This window comes from Pygocentrus nattereri, chromosome 13 (genome assembly GCF_015220715.1).
Source record: "Pygocentrus nattereri isolate fPygNat1 chromosome 13, fPygNat1.pri, whole genome shotgun sequence".
NCBI classification, from domain to species: domain Eukaryota; kingdom Metazoa; phylum Chordata; class Actinopteri; order Characiformes; family Serrasalmidae; genus Pygocentrus; species Pygocentrus nattereri.
Genome location: NC_051223.1, coordinates 14228189 through 14249440, shown reverse-complemented (window position 1 = coordinate 14249440; position 21252 = coordinate 14228189). Strand labels below are relative to the sequence as shown.

Here is a 21252-nt window from a genome sequence, read left to right as displayed (position 1 = left end):
AGTTTTTTTTTAAAGACTAGCTAAAAGGTAACCTATTTTGGTTTTGAAAATTTGCCTGACAAGCATGTTGGTGTGCAATAACAATCCTGTCTGAAACAACCTTTATAAGTGTCAGTGAATCTAGTGACTTTTAAAGGGGTTTGAATACTTTTGCAAAGCACTATATAAACCTAACCCTAACTCCAAAAGTGTGTGTTTGTGTTTGTAAATACAAATCTGAAGGTGCATTCTGCCAAAACAGTGGTCAACATAGTCAGCAGAGTAGCATGGTTTTGTATTTGTATAATTTGTATAATAGTGTAATTTGTATAATAGCCTCCACTGTTAGTTTTCCTTTTTGAAAGTTCTAAACTCTGAGGTGTTGTTTTGTCAAACATTATTTTACTTCTTCAATATAAAATGTAATCTTTGTGCAGATTTTTCCATTTTTACATTCTTCTCTAGATTACACCTTTGTTCCCATCTGTCACCATCTGTCAGTGTAATGATTCCCTCTCTGACTTTATTCCACCTTTTTTTCTGCAGCTTTAAAATCTGTATAATGCTGCTTATTTCCAGTGTAATCTTTGAACTTTTAGTGTTTTCAACTGTACTTTTCAAACTAACATATTTTAACGTCTTTCTAAAATATTTTCGATCTAAGTTCACCTCTTTCTAACTGAGTTCTCTCTCTCTTTCTCTTCCTTTCTTTCCAATTTCCTCTTCCTCCTGCCTCTCCCTGCTGGGCCCTCTAACAGCCCCACAGGGAAGAGGGTGCGTTTTGAGCAGATGAGCACAGTGCTGGTTAAAGGCCAGTGTTCATCCCGCCTGGATGCCCCTAGGCGCCAGTCTCTGCCCCAAATCGTCCTCAGGTACTGTAGAACAAAGGGAGATGCCCCCCAGACCACAGACAAGTTTCTTTCTGAGAGATGAAAATTATTTACATGCATGTGAAAGGTCATGCTGTTAGATGTAGGTTTTTTACAGTGTATTTACGCTAACATTAGCATGGCGGCAAATGCCTCATTGTTGTTTGTTGTTTCAACCTGGCTAGTTTCAAACAGCAGTAACAACACTCCCACTGGCTGTCCATACAGCGGAGTCCCTCACTGTCTCCAAACGCAGACTGAAGACACATCACTTCTACAGCACTTAAATGACTACTGAATTAAGTACTGATTGTAATGTATTGTACTGCACTTATGTATTGTATTATATTGTATTGCATTACACTGTGCTATGTTCAACATTGTTCCTTTTTCTCTGGGTAGCTACAGTGATTTTTTGTTTCTAGCAGTATTTGAGCTCAGGACTGACTTTCTCTATTGGTAACTAGCAAAGATACTTTCTCTAAATCTGGAGAAGAGCGCCTGCTGAATGCTGTAAATGTAAATGTAAATAACTGAAATTGAATACTGAAACAAATACATTTCCAAGAGAGAAGCATACTTTTTACTCCATTCTTTTTTTAAGCCTACACAGTTACATAAAGATACATAAAGATACATAAAGCCAGGAGATTTTTCTTTTTTATTGCGGTCCAAACCTGATGCATTTTGGTACACTGACATTTTTCCTCTAAATGACACCAGATCCTCCAGTTAAGGAGCCAAAATGTGACTATTGCTACATACAAGCTAACACAGCTGTGCACTGAATTGACAACATTAGCAACCTTACCAAAATATCGCCAATGGTTAAGTTGCTTTGGCAGGGCAGTAGCCTACACTTTGAGTTTGTTTGGCAGTGTTTGGCACTTAAATTTCAAGCAGAGGAGAATAACGTTCTCCTAATGCTCTTTGACTTATAAACAGTGTCAGAACACACACACTCCTACACAGACATGAAACAATCTCCTCCATACAGCACACAAGAGCAAAGGAGCGCATCAAAGCCTGCCTCTGCTTCTGCGGACTTGGGGCTGTGTTTAAGGCTAATCATTTAATGGTCCCATAGCATGCAGTCTGCCTCACTTCAAAGGCCTAACTGTGCTCTTTAGTGGAAATAAAGGAGGAAAGCATGGAAGCATGGATCTTCTCATGACTAAACATGTCCTGTAAAGTTTGTTTAGTCAAGTCATTCAGTTTGAGACCTGATGCAAGACAGTAGTGGTGCCTTATCAGTGTCGACTGCTCTAGAGTGCTCCAACCAGCCCTATGTGCTCTGTTGCAACAGTGGCTTAGGGAACTGAATATGACATGGAAGTCAGGTTTTATTTTGATGGTTCTCTGTAGCTCATTTGCAAATGCTAACAAACTACTTGGTGAATGCCACTGATCAAAGAGAGAAAACCGAGAAAAGTGAGACCGAGAAAAGACTGAGACCAGATTAATATTAGACCTGATATCTAAAAATAAAATTAGAATTATGTCAAATTTAGCAAAGCTTTATGTATCATACATAAAATATAGCATACACATAGTAATAATAACATTCTAATCTGCTCTCAGGGAATGTTAGAATTTCGAAATCAATGAATGTCAACAAACAAATAATACCCAGTTAAACCATCAAAAGATCAATTAGATCCTCAACAGGAAGCAAACTGATTTTATTTTAACAGGACCTCTTTTATGGAATGTTTCATTTAAAAAGTACTGTTTTAATCAGTTTTAAGGTTTTGTTTGTTTTCAGTAATGATAGAAAAAGTTTTATTTCTAAGTACCTCAGACAGAGATATTGCTCTTGGCTGGACTCGAGAGCAATTTCCCAGGGCACCTTACCCCGAGACTGAGACATGACTAAGTCCAAATGATGTCAAGATGGTTAATTTACAGTCTCAATTCCTGGCTCAAACACTACAACACTAGTAAGATTACAACCAGAGTAAAGTTTAAGGATATGGTTGGGTTATTATTAGGCCTTGGGTTTTAGTTGAGGTTAAGGTGAGCGCTAGAGTAAGTGTTTAGAGTTTAGTTGAAAAAGTTGAAATAAACCCTCAGAAGCTGAGAGTTACTAGTTTTAATTTTCTGTACTATTCAATTGTTATTGCATAATTACATATTTAAATCCTATAGTTTGTTACACAATGAACAAACTATAGGATGAAAAGACTCAAGGCTGCACTTCTGATGCAAAAACAATCTGCAAAACAAGACTTCATACGACTTTTCATCAAGTTACAAGTCAAAATATCTTTTTACAATCACCAATATGTTTAGTATCTGCACTTCCCACAGAATTTCTTTGCTTGTTTCAGTAACAAATAACGAATATAACAGTATCACATGCTTTCATAAAATCTGGTGATAACTCTGAGTTATAAGGGCTAATATATGTTTATTTTAATGTAAGTTAAACGCATCTACAAAATATCTATAGTGCACCATCCAAATAATATTGATGTTAAGTAAATGTCTCTCTGAAGTAATGTTAATAAAAGATCTCCACAAAGTCAGACTTAAGCAGTGATAGTTGAGAATAACCTACAGGAGCTTTGACTGTGAGTTAAATGGCTGAAGTGATTTTAGGAAAATCTGCATTGCATTGAACTGTATTGGCTGGGTGTATCAGTTGCTGAATTCCTCAGCTGTCTTTATGAAAGGGGATACCGTGCGGAGGATGTTTGGATAGTACAGAAAGGCCCCAGGCTTGGGCATGTCCACAGTACCAGTGCTGCAATCATCCACTGCTGTAGCATGTAGCACTGCCTGATGTATTGCGTTTACCTGATTCAAATGTGTACACCGATTCTGATAAATATATATCATCAACACAATTTTGGCTTTACTTACTTTTAGCAATAAATGTGTTGATGTAATGGGACCTTCAATCTGTCATGTTGCCAGGTACTGTAGATACTGTGTTAAAGCCTTTATGGTACATGATTGCAAGTCACAAGCTTCATGTCTGAAATCTGTTTTGGAGACATGCTCATATTCCAAAAGTAACAGTAGTATTGATAGCGTAAAAGGTCTTAAAGTGATAGTTTGATAAAAAAACATCCCCCTATTTTTGTTCATTTATATAAATAACAGTATGTCATAGAGTGTCAGAAACCACATAAGTAAGTTTGTTTTATAATACTTAATAAATCACTATGATTTGAGACAAGTGGGTGGCGGTTTAGGCATGTACTTTGCAAAATTCTAATAGGTCTATATACACCTCCATTACTTGTGACACCAAGTGCAAAATTAAAGTAGTAAATTAAATACACTAAACATGCCAGCTAATCAGCTACATTTGGGAAAACAGGGTAATCACATGAACTTTTCACCAAAGCATTCTGCCTCAGTGTGACTAGGAGAACACCTAGTGACCTATTGTATCTCCAGTGGTTAATACACACTGACAATGGGGATAAAATAACTCAATACATAGAGGCCTTATCTGTAATTCATCATTTTTACATAGCAGTTTCTACAGTTACCTGCTTTGTTTGAGTTGTGTGGACAGTGAGCAGTCTTTTATTTTGTTTGTTTGTGGCTTCAAGCAGAGGCATGTCTCTCTCTCTCTCTCTCTCTCTCTCTCTGTCTCTCTCTCTCTCACTCTCACTCTCCACCCTTTTTACCACTATCTCTCTACCTCTCTGCCTTTCAAATATCTGTCTTCTTCTTTGTCTTTTCTGTTTCTCTATCTCTCTCTCACCATCTCTCTGACTTCTCCCTATCTCTCTGTCTCTCTCACTTTCTTTCTCTCTACATCTACAAATCTCACTCTCACATACTGTCTACCTGTTTCTTTGTCTTCTCTGTGTTTTCTCTCTCATTTCTATCTCATTCTCCCTCTCTCTCTCCCTCTTTCCTGAACTGGTATTTCTAAGTGTGTTTACATACACACTCTTGAGACAGAGCTGTGAAGAGAGGCAGCTGGTAGTCAGCCAATCAGAGTGAGAGGATTCATCTATAAAGAATAACACAGAGGATCTGTCAGAGCTACTCAGTACAGGATATTGTATGTGGTGTCAGTGGCTGAATACGGGCCATAATGGGGCAAAAGCTAAAGCCTTATGCTCTTTATAAACCTCAGCCATGACCTTTGCAGCCTCGTGGGAAGACAACAGGTAGGTGGATGGAAAAACATCAAGGCTTTGGCTATTGTGTGTGCTTTTCTCTCTGTTTTGTGGAAGTAAGCAGGCTCTCATTTCTGATTCCCTTGTTTGTCTGCTTTTCGTTTGATCTTTCCTGTGTGCAGGCTTAATGGCACCTAACTCCACCTAACTGACACAGGACATTTTTCAATCAAGGCAGGATACTGTAAACACTAACCTGAGGCAGCTCCACCTTAATTAAACCTAAATTGCATGGGATTCCTTGCTGTTTCTTTTGCTCTGAATTTTCTGAATGACTCAACACCTTTAAGCACCTAACCCTTTATTAGTCTGTCATTAGGACTTATTTAGTCATGATTACGAGGGTTTTAAAAAAGAAACAGAATATATGCTTTTGCAGTGAATTTCCAATCCATACATCCATCCATTTTCTAAGCCGCTTCTCCGTCAGGGTCGCGCGGGGGGGGGGGGGGTTGCTGGAGCCTATCCCAGCAGTCTTCGGGCGGAAGGCAGGATAGATAGATAGATAGATAGATAGATAGATAGATAGATAGATAGATAGATAGATAGATAGATAGATAGATAGATAGATAGATAGATAGATAGATAGATAGATAGATAGATAGATAGATAGATAGATAGATAGGGCGGCATGGTGGCGTGGTGGGTAGTGCTGTCGCCTCACAGCGAGGAGGGCCTGGGATCGATTCCCTAGCCAGGTGACCGGGGTCCTCTCTGTGTGGGGTTTGCATGTTCTCCCCGTGTCTGCGTGGGTTTCCTCTCACAGTCCAAAAACAGGCAGTCAAGTCAATTGGACATGCTAAATTGCCCCTAGGTGTGAATGTCTGTCTGTCTGCCCTGCAATGGACTGGCAACCTGTCCAGGGTGTATCCTGCCTTCTGCCCGATGACTGCTGGGATAGGCTCCAGCGACCCTGACAGAGAAGCGGCTTAGAAAATGGATGGATGGATGTTTATTTGTGTTTAGAAAATGTTCTTCACATATATAACATCTTTTTGAATAGTTACATATTTTTTCAGACACAGTTTTTTTCGGATCCAGAGTCTAATTGATGATGAAAGCTTTAATCCCTTAAATGGCCAGGACCCACCGGCAGGCCCAAAGACTGTCAGTAACACCTTTGTGAGCACTTTTATAGGATGAACACAGAAACTCATTGGTTTTGACATAAGAAGAATTAAATATTTTAGGTGGCGGGAGAGTGCCATAATAATGATATCCCAGTGTTTGTGAGAAAAGCAGTGAAATGTTTAATCTACATTATTACTGCAATATTCAGGCCCTGGGATGAAATTCAGTTAAGCATTCCACTCTGGGTATTTTTGATGTAATATTTTCTGAAGTAGAGATGCCTACGGGCACTTGTTGTCCATCTTGGCAGTTTTGGCAATGGCCCTAGGTAGTTTTTTGGTGGACCCAGGCAGTTATCTCCAGTAATTCAAGACCAGGCTGCTACGTCTTTGGCTAATGAGAAACTTATAAACCTGAAACTGAAAGCCACATTAACTTTTCAAAGACATATTTGAAATTATTGGCAAAAATCAGATAAATATTCAGCGGAGGACTAGGCCACATGAGGCCATGCTTCATGTATAGCAATGTTGCTTTGTGATGTTTGACTTGCTGTGTGTATATGTTTCACATATGTTTCAGTTTTAAGTGAAATAAGATTTTCTTTAAGGGAGGACAGCAGTAAACCAGACCCGCACACCTCCACTCTTCTGTTCAGGCCTAAAAGGCCCCAGCTGGCCTCCTCTGTAATGATACACAGCCGAGGCATGTTATTACAGAGTGTCCCTTACTCTAAACACTCCCTACACCTACTTGCTGTCCCCTATTTACACACACATTAAACACACACAGCCACGCACAGAGAGATGGAGATCGAGAGAGCAAGAGAGAAAGAGAGAGGAAGAGAGAGAGAGAGAGAGGGACAGAGACAGAGAGAGAGAGAGAGAGAGAAAAGAGAGAGAGAGTCACAGGTTAGTCATCAGTCAGAATACAATAAAGAATTATCAGTGCAGTCATGTCCAGATTGGAATAGAATGTTTTTGGAAAATTGCTGTGGTTTATAACTCTGACTTTTGATAGGTATTATTTAACTTGGAACAACTTGTGAAAGATTGAGAGCAGATGATTGGTCTTTTTTGGTTAAAATCCTAGGCTTCTTACATACAAACACTTGTAATTACAGGCATTCAGTGTAATCTGTTTGAGCTATAGTTAGGTTATTGAAATGAGCAATAAAACTTTGGGCTGGTAACAGTGAGGATTTGGGGATTTCTTTATGACTCAGACTTATCGCATTCTCATGAAGACAGTATGATAGTTAAAGCAAACTGTACACTAGACTAAGAGATCATTGCCTAGAGCCTTTTCAACTTTATTGAGTTTTGTGAATAGATGCTAATTCTAAAATTGATGCCTGAAACACTTTTCAAAAAGTTAGGACGGTGGCAGTGTAAGACTTGGAAGTGTGCTGAATTATCAAATTACCTGTTTTGAAACTGTCTGCAGTTAAACAGATTAATAGGTAATAGAGGATGCTATCATGATTGGCTGTAATTGGAACCTTTACAAAAAGTTCAGTTGTCACTTTATATAAAAATGCATGACCTAATAGTCCAACAGTTTAAGTACAACACATGATTGCAAGGAATTTAGGGATTTCAGCCTATAACATTATGAAAAGACGTAGTGACCTGGAGAAATTTCGGTGCATACAGGACATACCTCCGATCCATCTGATGGCACTGTATTAAAAATTGATAGATAAAAAGTCAATTTTCTTGTTGAACACTACACTCCTAATAAATACCCCATTGCTGAAATATGAAACTGGCTTAAATGCCTGTCATTTGCTGTTCTGTCAAGTCTGTGGTCATGTGCAAACGTTTAAGTGATCATGGTAAAATTACATTTTTATTGATTTTCTAAATAAAAGAAGTAAAAATAAGTGCACTTCTACAAAGAACACTTAATACAGAATTTCAGTTTATTTGGTACTTTAACACATTGGAAAGAAAATAGAACATAAAATGTTGCCTGTGCTAAAGTTGTGGTATTTCTTATTCCAACAAGGAACCAGGGGTGTTCAAACTTTGGAATATGACTGTATAAGAATTCCATGTAGTTTTGTGGCCATTCAAGTGTGTGAAGACAGACAGGCATGAGCAAACAAGCAGTAAAGCATAGAGAGGAAACTCCTAGCAGTCTATGAAATTATTTTGTATGATATAATATTAAATAAGATATTAATTAGGGGATGTGGGAGGGTTCACTGAGGAGGGCCCTAAAATCATTAAATCTTGCCTTGGTGCAAATAAAAATGGTGCACTGAATTTACTCATATACATGTTCACATAATTTCTACATCAGTAAAAATGTAATACATCAACACAATTGGAAAAACAAACATATATTAACCATTCCTTTTGGATGATCAGATATTTCATGTTCTATTTGTTCTATTACATTTCTTTATTATGTACAACATTTTACATTCAATACAGTCAAACTATGATTTATTTATGGTTTAGTGACCCATTTTTTAAATAAAGGACATCAAACAGTGCCTTACATGATTTTAACAAAAAAATTCACATATACTGCTTTTTGTTGGAAGGGCTCAATGATTGACAAATGTAAGAAAACTAAAAGACACAATTGTGTGTTTCATTAATTTAAAAATGATGATTTCACACAGGGGCACAGCGGACTGGTTTGGGGTCAGTAAGGATACAGACACTACTCAGAAATGGCAGAGGAAAAGCCTTCACCACTGCAACCAGCGCTACGGCAAGCTGAAGCCTCAGGTGATCCGCGAGATGGATCTGCCCAGCCAGGACAACATCTCCGTCACCAGCACAGAGACCCCTCCGCCTTTATACGTCCCCCCAGCTCAGCATGGCATACAAAAGGTTCAACATCATTCACAAAAACTTATTGCAATTTACACTACTGTCTAATCATTTTTCATTGTTTTTCATTGTTGATGCTAACAATGATGCTAATCATTGTTTTTAATCATATAAAACCAGTGTAAATTATTTATGCATTATAAGATTCTAATATGATACATTCTACAACATTCTATGACAGTAACTGAAAAAAAACCTTCTGGAGCCTGCTATATAATAATTTAATCTACATTTTAAAAGTTACTATTGATGAAAAACAAACCCAAGTACATACATTTGGGACTGTTGCTAAAATGCAAATGAAACCAGTAAGCAATCATTTGTAAACTAACTTTGATTAACAGCACAAAGACAGGTATTTAGTTGAAAACAGCACAAAGAAGAGACATTTCATATCTATACATATCTATATTTAAATTGCCTGTTTGCAAAAAACTATTGAGCAAACAGCTCAACTGTTGACAACTCACAATTGCAAGGAATTTAGGGATTTCACCATCTAGAGTCCATGACATTATTAGAAGATTCAGAGAATCTGGAAAAATCTATATGCATGACCTTCAATCCCTCTGATGTCACAGCATTAAAAAACCAACATGCTTCTATATTGAATATAACCACAAGTGGAATCATGTACTGTGAATCCACCTTTCAAAATTTTTTTTGGAAATAATGGCCTTTGCGTTCTCTAGGCCAGAGAGGAATACACACATTTCAAAAGCCAGAGTCTGTCTTGATATAGGAGTGTGTTAGTGTTGATGGCAATGGAGTGTACATTTTGCACATCTGCGAAGGCATTATTGAGAGGTGAATATGCATTATGGAGTAACATATGCTGCCATCTAGATGACAATGCAAGTCACATTCTGCACGTGTTACAACAGCATTATTTGCAGTAAAAGTGTGCAGGTGCTGGACTGGCCTGTCTGCGGTCCAGACAATTGAAAATATGTGGCACATGCCATATGAGTGCAATATGAGACAACAGAGACCCCAGATTGTTGAGCAGCTTGAGCAATGTTATATCAAGCAAAAATTGAGCTCCCAATGATTATTGTTCTCAAATGATATCAGTTCCCAAATGATTACTGAAAGTTAAAAGGAAAGGTGAGGTAACACAATTGAAAATATTGAATGACTTGTCTTTTACAATTTTAATTGTAATTTAAATTATTTGCAAACCAATACTGTCTGTTTTTACTTACATGTTTTCTAAGGAACAAACCTTTTTGGAATAGTGTCTGAAATAAAATAACAAAAAAACTATTAATATAATGAGCGGTTCCAAACTTTTAAACAGTAGTACCACGTACATTTATTCTGTATCAACTAGCTTTATAACCATGTGAGTATACTGCTGAGTATTGAAAGCTAATATTCAAAACATTGATTTACATACACAAAACTCTAGAGGAACTATTGGTTAGTAGAGATTATGCAGGCTGCTTTGTTTCTTGACACTGTTGTCCTCTTCCTATGCAGATCGTGGACCCACTGGCCCGAGGTCGAGCCTTCCGTAACATGGAGGAGGTGGACACTTTCAATGGGTTACAAACTCCCATAACTCCCGGTGCTATCTCTCTCTGTTCCTTCACCAGCTCACGCTCTGGCTTCAATAGGCATCCACGCCGCCGCAAGAGAGAGTCCGTCGCCAAGATGAGCTTTAGAGCGGCTGCTGCTCTGGTCAAGGTCAGAATCAGAGACAGACCTGTTTTATTTATTTTTCTGCACGTTAATTTTGTGTATTACAATGCCATACACTTAATGGGCACTTTGTTAGATATATATTAATAAAAACAAATTTTTTTCTGCACAATTTCTATTAATCTTTCTCTAACCCTTCATCGGTGGTCAGTGTCTGACTTCAGGTCCACTGTTGGCTGGATTTTTTGAATGGAGCAGTGGTGGCAGGCACATGCATAGATATTAACAGTACTTTTGGCTGCCTTTGGAAAACACCTAAAACTGTTTTTATTTAGAACATAATTGAACTGTCTCTCTTTATATGAATAATTGCACCATACAGTAAATTACATAAATTTTATTTATGTTTCTGTTGCTCTTGTTTCTCCTTGAGCCTCTGGCCCTCCAGAAAATATGTGCATGGTCCTGAGTGGTGGTCCTATGCTGTATCTCTTTTTATTGATGGATGTAGTAGAGGGGAGCTGATAAATTGTTTAACCACAGATACAGTCAGTAAAAGTAAACCTATAAAATGCACCTATGTGGTAGGTGTTTCTGATAAATTGGCTAATGAGTGTAGATGTACCTAATAAACTGGAAACTAGAAAAGGTATAGCTAGAAACTGATAGAATCGTGGGACATTGTACATTAATTAAACCAAGGAGAAATGTGCTAGTGTTAGCCATCTGGCTAATTTTCAACCCGATGTTATTAGCCATAAACAATTTAGATAAACAAAAAAAGTTTACATGCTGAACAAATAAATATTATAACAAACATGAAGCACATCAAAGGCAAAATAGACAAAATAGCAAGATTTGTGATGATTGTTGATGGAAGTGGACATTTAATGAACATCAGCAAAGGTCACAGTAAATGGAAGTAAAAGAAATCAAGTGGCTGTTTGAAATTCCACGTTTATGAGCCAAGAAATATCAAAATATGTGAACCAACAAGGAGGTAGAAAGGGAAAAGAGAATGATAGTTTGCTGGACACTAGCAGAATGGGGAGGATTAAGCCTGTTTGTGTCCCACTTTTGATAAAAAAAATGCCTTATTTAAGTCAATGAGTCCAGATGTTGAAGAGACAGGAAGAATGTGTGTCCTTTTTAAAATGACGCAGATTGCACTGAGACCTCTGTGCACTGAGTAAAGCCTCTACCACGTCGATTATCACAGATTGCTGCGGGTGGTTCACTTTTGTGTTCTTTTATTTGTTTCTCTTCTAATCTGTTATGTAAAAGTTGATCTGTAGACTTGTCTTGTCAGACCTGGATTTGGTGCAGTTCATCTGAGTGCATCTGCCCAGATGAGGAGGCCACAGGCCTCGAGTAATGATAACAGATGGCCATAGTAATTCCACTGGAATGCTCAGCTGTTAGTCAGCTAGAATATTCTCGAAGAGAGATAATCCCACCGCCACAACAACAGCACAGCCTCGTCGTCAAAGACATTTTAACCATTTGCTTGTGTTTAACAAACAGCTGTTTGATGATGATGATGATGAATTCTTTCAGGGTCGTCCACTGAAAGAAGGTACAATGCGTCAAGCACACAGGCGCAGCTTTGCTGCTGCCAGCTTCATTGAAGAAGACACAGGGGATTTCTTAGATGAGCTAGACACCTCCTTCTTCACAAGGGTGAGGCCGCCAGTAGTGATTAACCTTCTGGGATACTGTGAGTCTGCACTGCTGCTACATTGGTCCCTTTCACTCATTTAAACACTGCCCCCCACAGACCATTCTCTGTAACAGGATTTTAGCCCTGTCCTTAACCCCAGCAAGTCTAGTGTTATTTATATCACTTTTATATTATTTTCTGTATTAACAAGTATCTCCTCTTCTGCATTATTGTACAAAAGTCAAAGATTATTTAATTTTCTCAATCAATGTGACCATTAAGTACAAGTTATTCATCCTATCCATCCTGTGTTATAGAAAGCATTCAGTGCATTCAGTGTCAGGAAAAATATATTTAACAGGAAATTAGGAATTATTCTCCAGCACTAAGTATAATATGAAATCTTTCCAAATTTAATCTGTCCACTCTTTACTTTTATGAAAGCTGTTCTCTGACTTTTGGTCTCTGGTCTCTGACTTTTGTGCAGTACTGTCCTTAGAAACGCAAACTGAAAGTTTAGAATCTTGTATTTTTGACAGAATTTCTCTGCTTATTTCAATGAGCTATAAGTGAGAAGTAATTGCTTTTGTTATCACTGGTAGTAAAAGTGACCTCTAAGAGCTAAGAGCTTGATGACTTATACCAGTGTTTGCTAGTCCAGATCCTGGAGAGTGCTTACCCTTCATATTTAGCGTTTTCCTTGCTTCACAGTAAAAGCCAATTTACTTAGATGATTAGTTGGATCACCTGTTTTAAAGCCAGGAAAACATTAAAATGTGCAGAGCAGTGGAACTATGGGAAAAGGACTGAACACACTGACATACACCTTGAGAATTAGATACATGTGTGATCATATGTAACACTACCATTACTGTAACACTATAGTTCTTAACAATTATTAATAACAGAGGTTTAGTGTGTTCTCTGGAGAGGTTTAATTGTAAGGTTGTGGATTCACTTGTGCTGGATCTAATAGAGCTGTTTATTTGTTTAGGATGGGCTGGTACATGAGGAACTGTCCACATATGCAGACGAAGTGTTTGAGTCTCCCTCTGAAGCTGCCATTCGTGAGAATGACACAAACAAAGTCCCTGATGAGACTGACCTGACTGGCAGTGCCCTGGATAAAACTGACTTAGAGAGGAGCCACTTAATGTTGTGAGCTTCAATAACAAACACACACATTCAGTACCATTCAAGTTCAAGTACAAATTCAGTACCATTCAAATTCCCATAAGGAATGGGGAAATATGTGAATAAACTATTTGCCAAACTGGAGATCAAAATATACATATATTTAATGATACAGATATATTGGGACTTCTAACAACCATGCAAGACCTAGTAGGCCTCTAAAATTGTCACAGTCATATAGACAATACTTAAAGCTTTCATGATTGAGAGAGAGAAAATCAAGCTCCACTCTTGCTTCAGCTCTGAAAAAAAATTCACAGGTGTTGATCTATTCTTCTACTGTGAGGACACAACTCAAAGTTGTGAGGAGACAACTTAACAACATGAGTCTGAAAGGATGGGCAGCTGTCAAGAAGCTGTTACTGAAAAAAGGAAATAGATAAAAAAGAAGAAAATTTGCAAATCAAAGAAGGAAGCTGCTGGTGTTGAATGTGTGTTAAATATGTTTCCTGATTAATAACTTAATGTTAATTTTGACCAGAAATTAAATTAAATGAAAGGTGGTCTCTAACTTTCGCATACTACTGTATATGTATCTGCAACAAAATTTATTTCCAAATTTTTGAAAATGTTGATTCCAAACCTTTGAATGGGAGTGTGTACATATGTCTCATAGCCCATTATTTGTATATGTTTGTTCACTGAATTTTACTCATAGCTACTACTTCAAAGTTAGTTATTAAACATATACAAACAAAATGGTTAATCCAAACACTTACAGAACAAGCACAACATTCACCAAAACAGCAAAACATGAGCTAGGGCTGAATTCTTTGAATTATGAACCTCTCTCTCTGTCTGTCTCCCCTCTGTAGGCCACTGGAGAGGGGCTGGAGGAAAACAAGAGATGATGCACTGATTCAACCAAAAGTGCGTTTACGACAGGAGGTGGTGAGTGTCAGTGGCCAGCGGCGTGGTCAACGCATCGCTGTTCCTGTGAAAAAGCTCTTCACCAGAGAAAAACGTCCCTATGGTCTGGGTATGGTGGGCAGACTGACCAATCGCACCTACCGCAAACGTATCGACAGCTACGTGAAGAGACAGATAGAGGATATGAATGACCACAGGTCTCGCCCATCAATGCTCTTTGATATCCAAATTAAAACAAAATAATATGTTACACATTACATACATGCATTTACATGTTTGAATTAAAGTTTACCCACAATGATAGGTGGTTTAATTTTGTTTCACACAGGCCTTTCTTCACGTACTGGATAACATTCGTCCACTTGCTCATCACCATCCTCTCCGTTTCCATCTATGGCATTGCACCTGTTGGCTTTTCCCAACATGAAACTGTAGATTCTGTGAGTCGAGCTGCAGATTACGTCATCACTGTCATATCAAAACCTTGTAACATTTTTTTTTTTTTACATCATTTGAAAATGCCAGCCATCTGTAAATTGTCTGTACTGTTCATGGCGATGGATGAAGAGAAATGCTCCGGAATTACTTGAAATAAAATCTCATCACCTGCATTAAAGTCTGTGACAAAATCATAGTTCAAATAAGCATAAATTACAGTTGTAGCTTATGACACCTTCTTTTATGCTCTAGGTTTTAAGAAATAAAGGCGTTTATGAGAATGTTAAGTTTGTGCAGCAGGAGAACTTCTGGGTTGGACCAAACTCAGTAAGTTATATTAACTACCTATGGCTTGTTTGTGAACTAGTATGTTAACAATTATGTTATGAGCTCAGATGATTTAATGCAATATCACATCCTGTACTGTAGGAAGCACTGATACATCTGGGGGCGAAGTTCTCGCCCTGTATGCGTCAGGACCAGCAGGTGCATGATCTGATCCAGGAGAAGAAAGAGAAGGAGCGTAACTCAGCCTGCTGCGTCCGCAACGACAAATCAGGCTGCGTACAGACCTCTCAGGAAGAGTGTTCGGTCAGCGTCCATCACTTCATCACTCCACAAAACAATACCTGAGAAACTGAGAAGACAGCAAGAGTTACTGACACATTAGAATATGTTATTGTAATAGTATTTCTAAGCTTTTGGAAACATCACTAGTCAGGTTAATCATTACATTGCTAATTAATTAATGGAATTTAACTAATTTAACTCATTTAAAAAACTACTATACATAATAAGAAAGATTGGGATTCAGATCTTTTTTGCAGACATCTAGATTTAAATTGGGAAGTTATGAGTGAAAAATGTTGCTAATTCTTCTAACAGTGCAAGTGTCTATAACTATGCAGAAATGCATACATTCTGGGATAATCCACAGGTGTTAATTTTTGCAATAAGTTAATTGAAAATATATTCTTATTAACCCCTTAAAATCTCAGGCCTCCTTATGTACCAAGGCTTTTTATTGAGTAACAGCAACTTGAATGCAAACTGGCTGAGCTATTCTTTGGTTATAGAAATGTGTAATAAAATTTTGGCCGCGTAAGGAGTTAACTGACAATAAGCCTCTGCAACTTCACTTTTCTTATAGTAAAAAGAGTGTGCAAACTATCATTGGCAGGCCTGATAGTTGGCAAAAAAAAGTTCAGCACTGGCTTTCACCTCACTCTCTTACAATAACACACTGGCTGCAATGCTTTTTAGATACCTTATATTTAGTAATATGTTTGGTTGGAATGAAAAGAGCAGGTCCAGCTACAATAAGGGTGAAAGAATGAAAATGTGAAGACTGGAATGGGCGAAGGTAGGGTGGTTAAAAGAATTGTACAATATGTCTGTTGATTGTCATTCTATGTATGTTTACCCTAGAAAATGCGAATAAAAATTTTATTTCCAAAAAAACAACAACAAGAAAAAACAAAACAAAAAAATAAATAAATGCATCAATTTATCCTTATATAATGTTTTTAAACATACTTTGCTGATAAATAGTTTCAAACTGTTTGGTTGGCCTAAGAAGAATACTGTAGCTGTGCAAACTAATAATGCAGCTATCCTTTTCTCAAATACTCATCATGTGCTATTTATTACCCCCTCCCCCTTTCTTTCTCTCTCAGAGTACATTAGCTCTGTGGGTAAAGTGGCTTCAACACCCGAGTGTTCCATATCTAGATGGTAAATTGCGCACTTATGGCTCAGTTTGTCACCAAGACCCCAGGTAAGGCATTAAACCTTTAAATCCAGCTTTAACTGAATGGAAGGGTGATGCAGACATGACTGATGCCTGTGTGTATTGTGATGTCAGGACATGTTTGGAGCCAGCCTCTGTCTCCCCTCATGAGTGGCCTGATGACATCACCAAGTGGCCAGTGAGTAGTACTTATGACCTGGAGGCATATTTAGCATATTATATTTGAATATTAATTCCTTTAAACTATTAACTAGTCTTATAGAAGCACACACATGAGTAGGATTATCATGTTAATAGAATTTTGACTTTGATACTAAATGTAGTTTCACAATGCTCAGGACCGAAGTGTTACTAAAGCAAAAATTAGTAACACTCTAAAGCCCAGAAATATATGTTACCGCTCATTTAAAGTTCCTAATTTTTTTATTCAAGTAAATATTAATTAAATTTTCTTCAAATGTTAAATAAATCAAAGAAAAGAATTAAATTAGCAAGGCCTCGTTTAGTAGGTTCTGAAAGGAAAACTAACAGTAAGAGAAATACAATATGCCCTAACATACTTACTGATATACTTCTCACTGCGCTTAAAACAAATGCAATATAGCCTAACATTCGCATTGTTTAATACATATAATACAGCCTCAAACTCATCAATGTATTTCAGCCATTGACTCAGGAAAACAAAAAACAGTCATCACAGTGCGTTTAAAATTATTACATTATAGTCTAATACTCATAACACTGTGTTTAAAATAAATATAAAATGCATTATGCCTTATTGTGTTTAGGAGTATCAGGATACATATTTTATTGAATAAAACTTGTTTGTTTAGTTATTATTTGGTTTTATATAATTGTTCAGCATGTTATACTTTCAGTACATCGTTCAGCACCACTCATGAATGCTCCATGCTTGTTGCTCTGAATTCATGTTAGTCAGTGATAAATTGAGTAGTCACAGTAAAGGTCACTGATGTGCATCCTCTTTCAGATATGCACCAGATACAGCACTGGAAACCATACAAACCTGCCACATATAGACTGTGTCATTACAGGCAGGCCATGCTGCATCGGAACCAAAGGAAGGTGAGCGTAACCTCTAGAGCTGCACAGGCGTCAGAGTAATGACTCATTTACATGCTGATGTAATTTTCAGGATATAAAGTTTCAGTGGTTATCAAAGGTTATTTTTATTGTGCAGGTGTGAGATCACATCCAGAGAGTACTGTGACTTTATGAAGGGCTATTTCCATGAAGAGGCTACACTTTGCTCCCAGGTGAATTCACATTTCTCCCTCTATTTCAACACAAAATTGCATCATTGTTGCTTCAGGAGCAGGGAAGTGGTTCCCTTGCTTTTGTTGTTATTCATGATGGATTTATATTGAAATTGATGATATTTACCAAAATTACCAGGTTTTTCAGCATTGCTGTTATAATGTTAAAATCTAGGCACACAAAATACAAAACAATTATCAATACATGTATTATGTTTATAGTCTTTTAACTAAACCTCTTATATTTCTTTATAACACCAAAAAATCAACTACAATTTAAAAAGAAATGAAATGATCACTAGGACTACTACTGTTTATCATTACTGGCATGTGCTTTGCAGGGAATCTGTAGCTGTAAACTGCATACTTCCATTATGACTAATGACACAAATCATACCTAAAAAGTTTTAAATGGTATTATTAGAGCTTTGTATCACAGTGTATCTTTTAAAGACATAACCTAGCTCTTACTAAACAAAATCAACAGAGGGAGTTGCAGATATGTTGATTTCCTGATGAAATGAATCATTGATGGAAGTCTGCCACTAGGTGGAGCTTAAAACTCATAGGTACAGGGGGCTTTCTGAACTGTGTCTTCCACCAGGTGCACTGCATGGATGATGTGTGTGGCCTGCTGCCTTTTCTCAACCCAGAAGTGCCAGACCAATTCTATCGGCTGTGGCTTTCTCTCTTCCTGCATGCTGGGTATGCAGGTTTCATTCAAATCTAGCACTGATAGCCTTCTAAATAATATTTAGATTGTCTGAATTTTAGCTGAAGAGCAGAAACAAGCCCACTTTTTGTGGAGGACTGCATTCAAGGCTTTCCCTTCTCCTTTTTCTGCTCAGGATCCTGCATTGCTTGGTGTCTGTGTCCTTCCAGATGACAATCCTGAGGGATTTGGAGAAGCTTGCTGGCTGGCTGCGAATATCTATCATCTACATCCTTAGTGGCATCACTGGCAACTTGGCCAGCGCCATCTTCTTACCTTACAGAGCTGAGGTGCCATTCTCATAAACTCTCAAATATGTGTGAATCTGAGCTGATGATTCAAGATTTTTGAATGTTAAACTGCACGAGCATGCTTGTGGGCTTGCAATTAAATAAATCTCTAATTATGTATTAAATTATATAATCATTTAATAGTGCCAAACAGAACCAAATAATTAAGTGAATGATGTGTTTTGAAGCTTTAATAACGTTTACATAGTACAGCAAACTCTTTAATTAGCATAAAGCAATGAAAAAAATATGAAATATTCAGACAAAAAGAGCCCACACAAAATCTTCATTTTGGAAAAGCAGTAGCAGACTGGAGACCTCCACCACCTCAAGCTGGAAGAAACAGCTAGAATTTGTCAAAAAATTCTAGTTGCCAGGCCACAGCCAACCAGTCATCTAAGTTTCCACCACTTAACAAAGGACAAAAAAAAATTATTGAAAAAAATCATGTTCATTGTGTAGTCTTCAGTTTAAGGTTAACCATACATTTTTCATTTGTTTTTATCAGGTGGGCCCGGCAGGATCTCAATTTGGTATCCTGGCATGTCTGTTCGTGGAGCTGTTTCAGAGTTGGCAGATTCTGGCTCGTCCGTGGCGGGCCTTCCTCAAGCTTCTGTGTGTGGTGCTCTTTCTCTTCGCTTTTGGCCTGCTGCCATGGATTGACAACTTCGCCCACATCTGTGGCTTTGTCTCAGGCTTCTTCCTCTCCTTTGCCTTCTTGCCCTACATTAGCTTCGGCCGCATGGACATGTACCGCAAGCGCTGTCAGATCCTGCTATCACTCACCCTCTTTCTGGGCATCTTCTCTGGTTTTGTGGTGCTCTTCTATGTGTATCCCCTCAAGTGTGAGTGGTGTGAGTTACTCACCTGTATCCCTCTGACTGACAAATTCTGTGGGAAATATGACCTAAATGCTCACCTCTACTGAGGCCTTACAGAAGCCATAGCACATTGACCCATTCTTCAACAAAAATTTGCATTCTACTGTTGACAGCTTTATACTGTCTTGAAAATTGCCTGGGAACATTCCAACCAAGGCTGATCCACCAGTAGCACCAAGTTTAGTACCTGACTATAACCTGACAAAATTATGTCCAAATCTGACCTAAACCCAACAACAAACCAGACACAGAATACGGCCTCAGATTCTCATTAAGGACACCTGTGATAAGTTACTTTGGTGACAACGACAGCAACAATGACAGCCATCATCAGGACATTGATAAACAAAATGTAAAAAATAAACTATTAAAATTATATTTATATTCCAGTTTAACTAATTTATTCATGATTAAATATCTTCAAGCAAAATGTCTAAAGAATAGTAGTCCACAGTATATTCTAGAGGAGTTTGAAAGGGTGAGATAATTCCAGAACAGTGTAAATGGGATATGACAGTTTAGAACAGTGTGAAAGGTAGAGCACATTCTAGAACATCCTAACTGTCACACACAGATAGGCTCCAACAATCCATAGTGAAGGATAACTGATATTTACGGGAGAATGCTGGGTCGGTGTGCTTTGGGCTGAAAGAGCAGAACCCCAGAGGAGAGGAATGGAATGGCTCTCATTCTCCTCAAATTAACTGACCTTAGATCAATGGTTCCACTAGTATGGTTCCACTAGAATCTATAGCTGTTATGCACTTGCTGAAGAAGCTCAAGGTTTCTTATCACCTTTATTGGGCAGGCTCAGAGAAACGCCCTCCCCAGGGGGGAGAGGTGACTTAAGTGCCTCCAGTGCCTTGTTGATCGATACCAACTGCTGCCATATTTGTGTTCCATTAACTCTGAACACTTTTGTTATTAACCAGTACTAATTAATATGTACGCTGCTGCTGAAGTGGTGAATGTTCTGGTAGCGTTTTAGCTGCCTGCTCACTTGTAATACGGAATACAATGAGAGTGAAGTTAATGCCTTCTGTGTCTTGCTTCTTTTTCATGTAACTGGTGCTCAGGATATTGATAATCCCTGCCTCAGTAGTCTTCATTCATCTCAGGACATTCTTGCACCAGGTAAAATCCTGACCCAACAGTGGGTATATGGATGGATGGATGGGTGGATGGACAGAAAAATAGCTATGCAGGTACAGCCTTAAAGGGGAATCCCTATGATAACAAATCTTAACCTAGTTACTGATCTGCATGCTGAAATTTACAACCAAGTTAGTACTGGTATAAGTCATCTCAGCCATCATAAAAAAAACAAAACAAAAAAAAACAATGATTCTCTCTTTATTTATTTATTTATTTAGATGCTAGAGACAAGTTATTTGCCCTGTCACCCTGACAAAAGAAGTCAAACTATGTTAAGGTGTCTAGACAGCCAGCTACCTTGCTTTTAGCTTGTTGTCCTCCTCGTCTCATTTATTCGGCAAAGTGGTTCCAAAGAACTCTTTTTGGCACCTTTTTTGTGATTTGGGTGCTACAGTAGCAAAAACACTGGCCATTCTGCACCCCTAAAAAATAAACACATAATTACACATACAATGCAAAGGCCTTAGT

General features: G+C 37.9%; 1 protein-coding gene across 3 annotated transcripts in view; it reads left to right on the top strand.

The window, feature by feature from the left end:
• rhbdf1b (rhomboid 5 homolog 1b (Drosophila)) overlaps positions 1-20662 on the top strand; it is a 53202-nt gene extending 32540 nt beyond the window's left edge. Inside the window, exons 4-19 of one of the 3 annotated variants that reach the window (XM_017705519.2) lie at positions 738-851; positions 8700-8913; positions 10396-10602; positions 12115-12237; positions 13212-13375; positions 14227-14478; positions 14610-14721; positions 14972-15046; positions 15149-15310; positions 16396-16496; positions 16584-16647; positions 17461-17555; positions 17671-17746; positions 18351-18451; positions 18595-18748; positions 19257-20662. In XM_017705519.2, the coding sequence (XP_017561008.1) occupies positions 738-851; positions 8700-8913; positions 10396-10602; positions 12115-12237; positions 13212-13375; positions 14227-14478; positions 14610-14721; positions 14972-15046; positions 15149-15310; positions 16396-16496; positions 16584-16647; positions 17461-17555; positions 17671-17746; positions 18351-18451; positions 18595-18748; positions 19257-19676 (2434 nt within the window). In that variant the 3' untranslated portion in view covers positions 19677-20662. Of the gene's footprint in view, positions 1-737; positions 852-4882; positions 4985-8699; positions 8914-10395; positions 10603-12114; positions 12238-13211; positions 13376-14226; positions 14479-14609; positions 14722-14971; positions 15047-15148; positions 15311-16395; positions 16497-16583; positions 16648-17460; positions 17556-17670; positions 17747-18350; positions 18452-18594; positions 18749-19256 lie in introns of those variants that run through there. The other 2 variants (XM_037544453.1, XM_017705520.2) reach the window with 2 other exon arrangements.
• Positions 20663-21252: the final 590 nt, after the last annotated feature.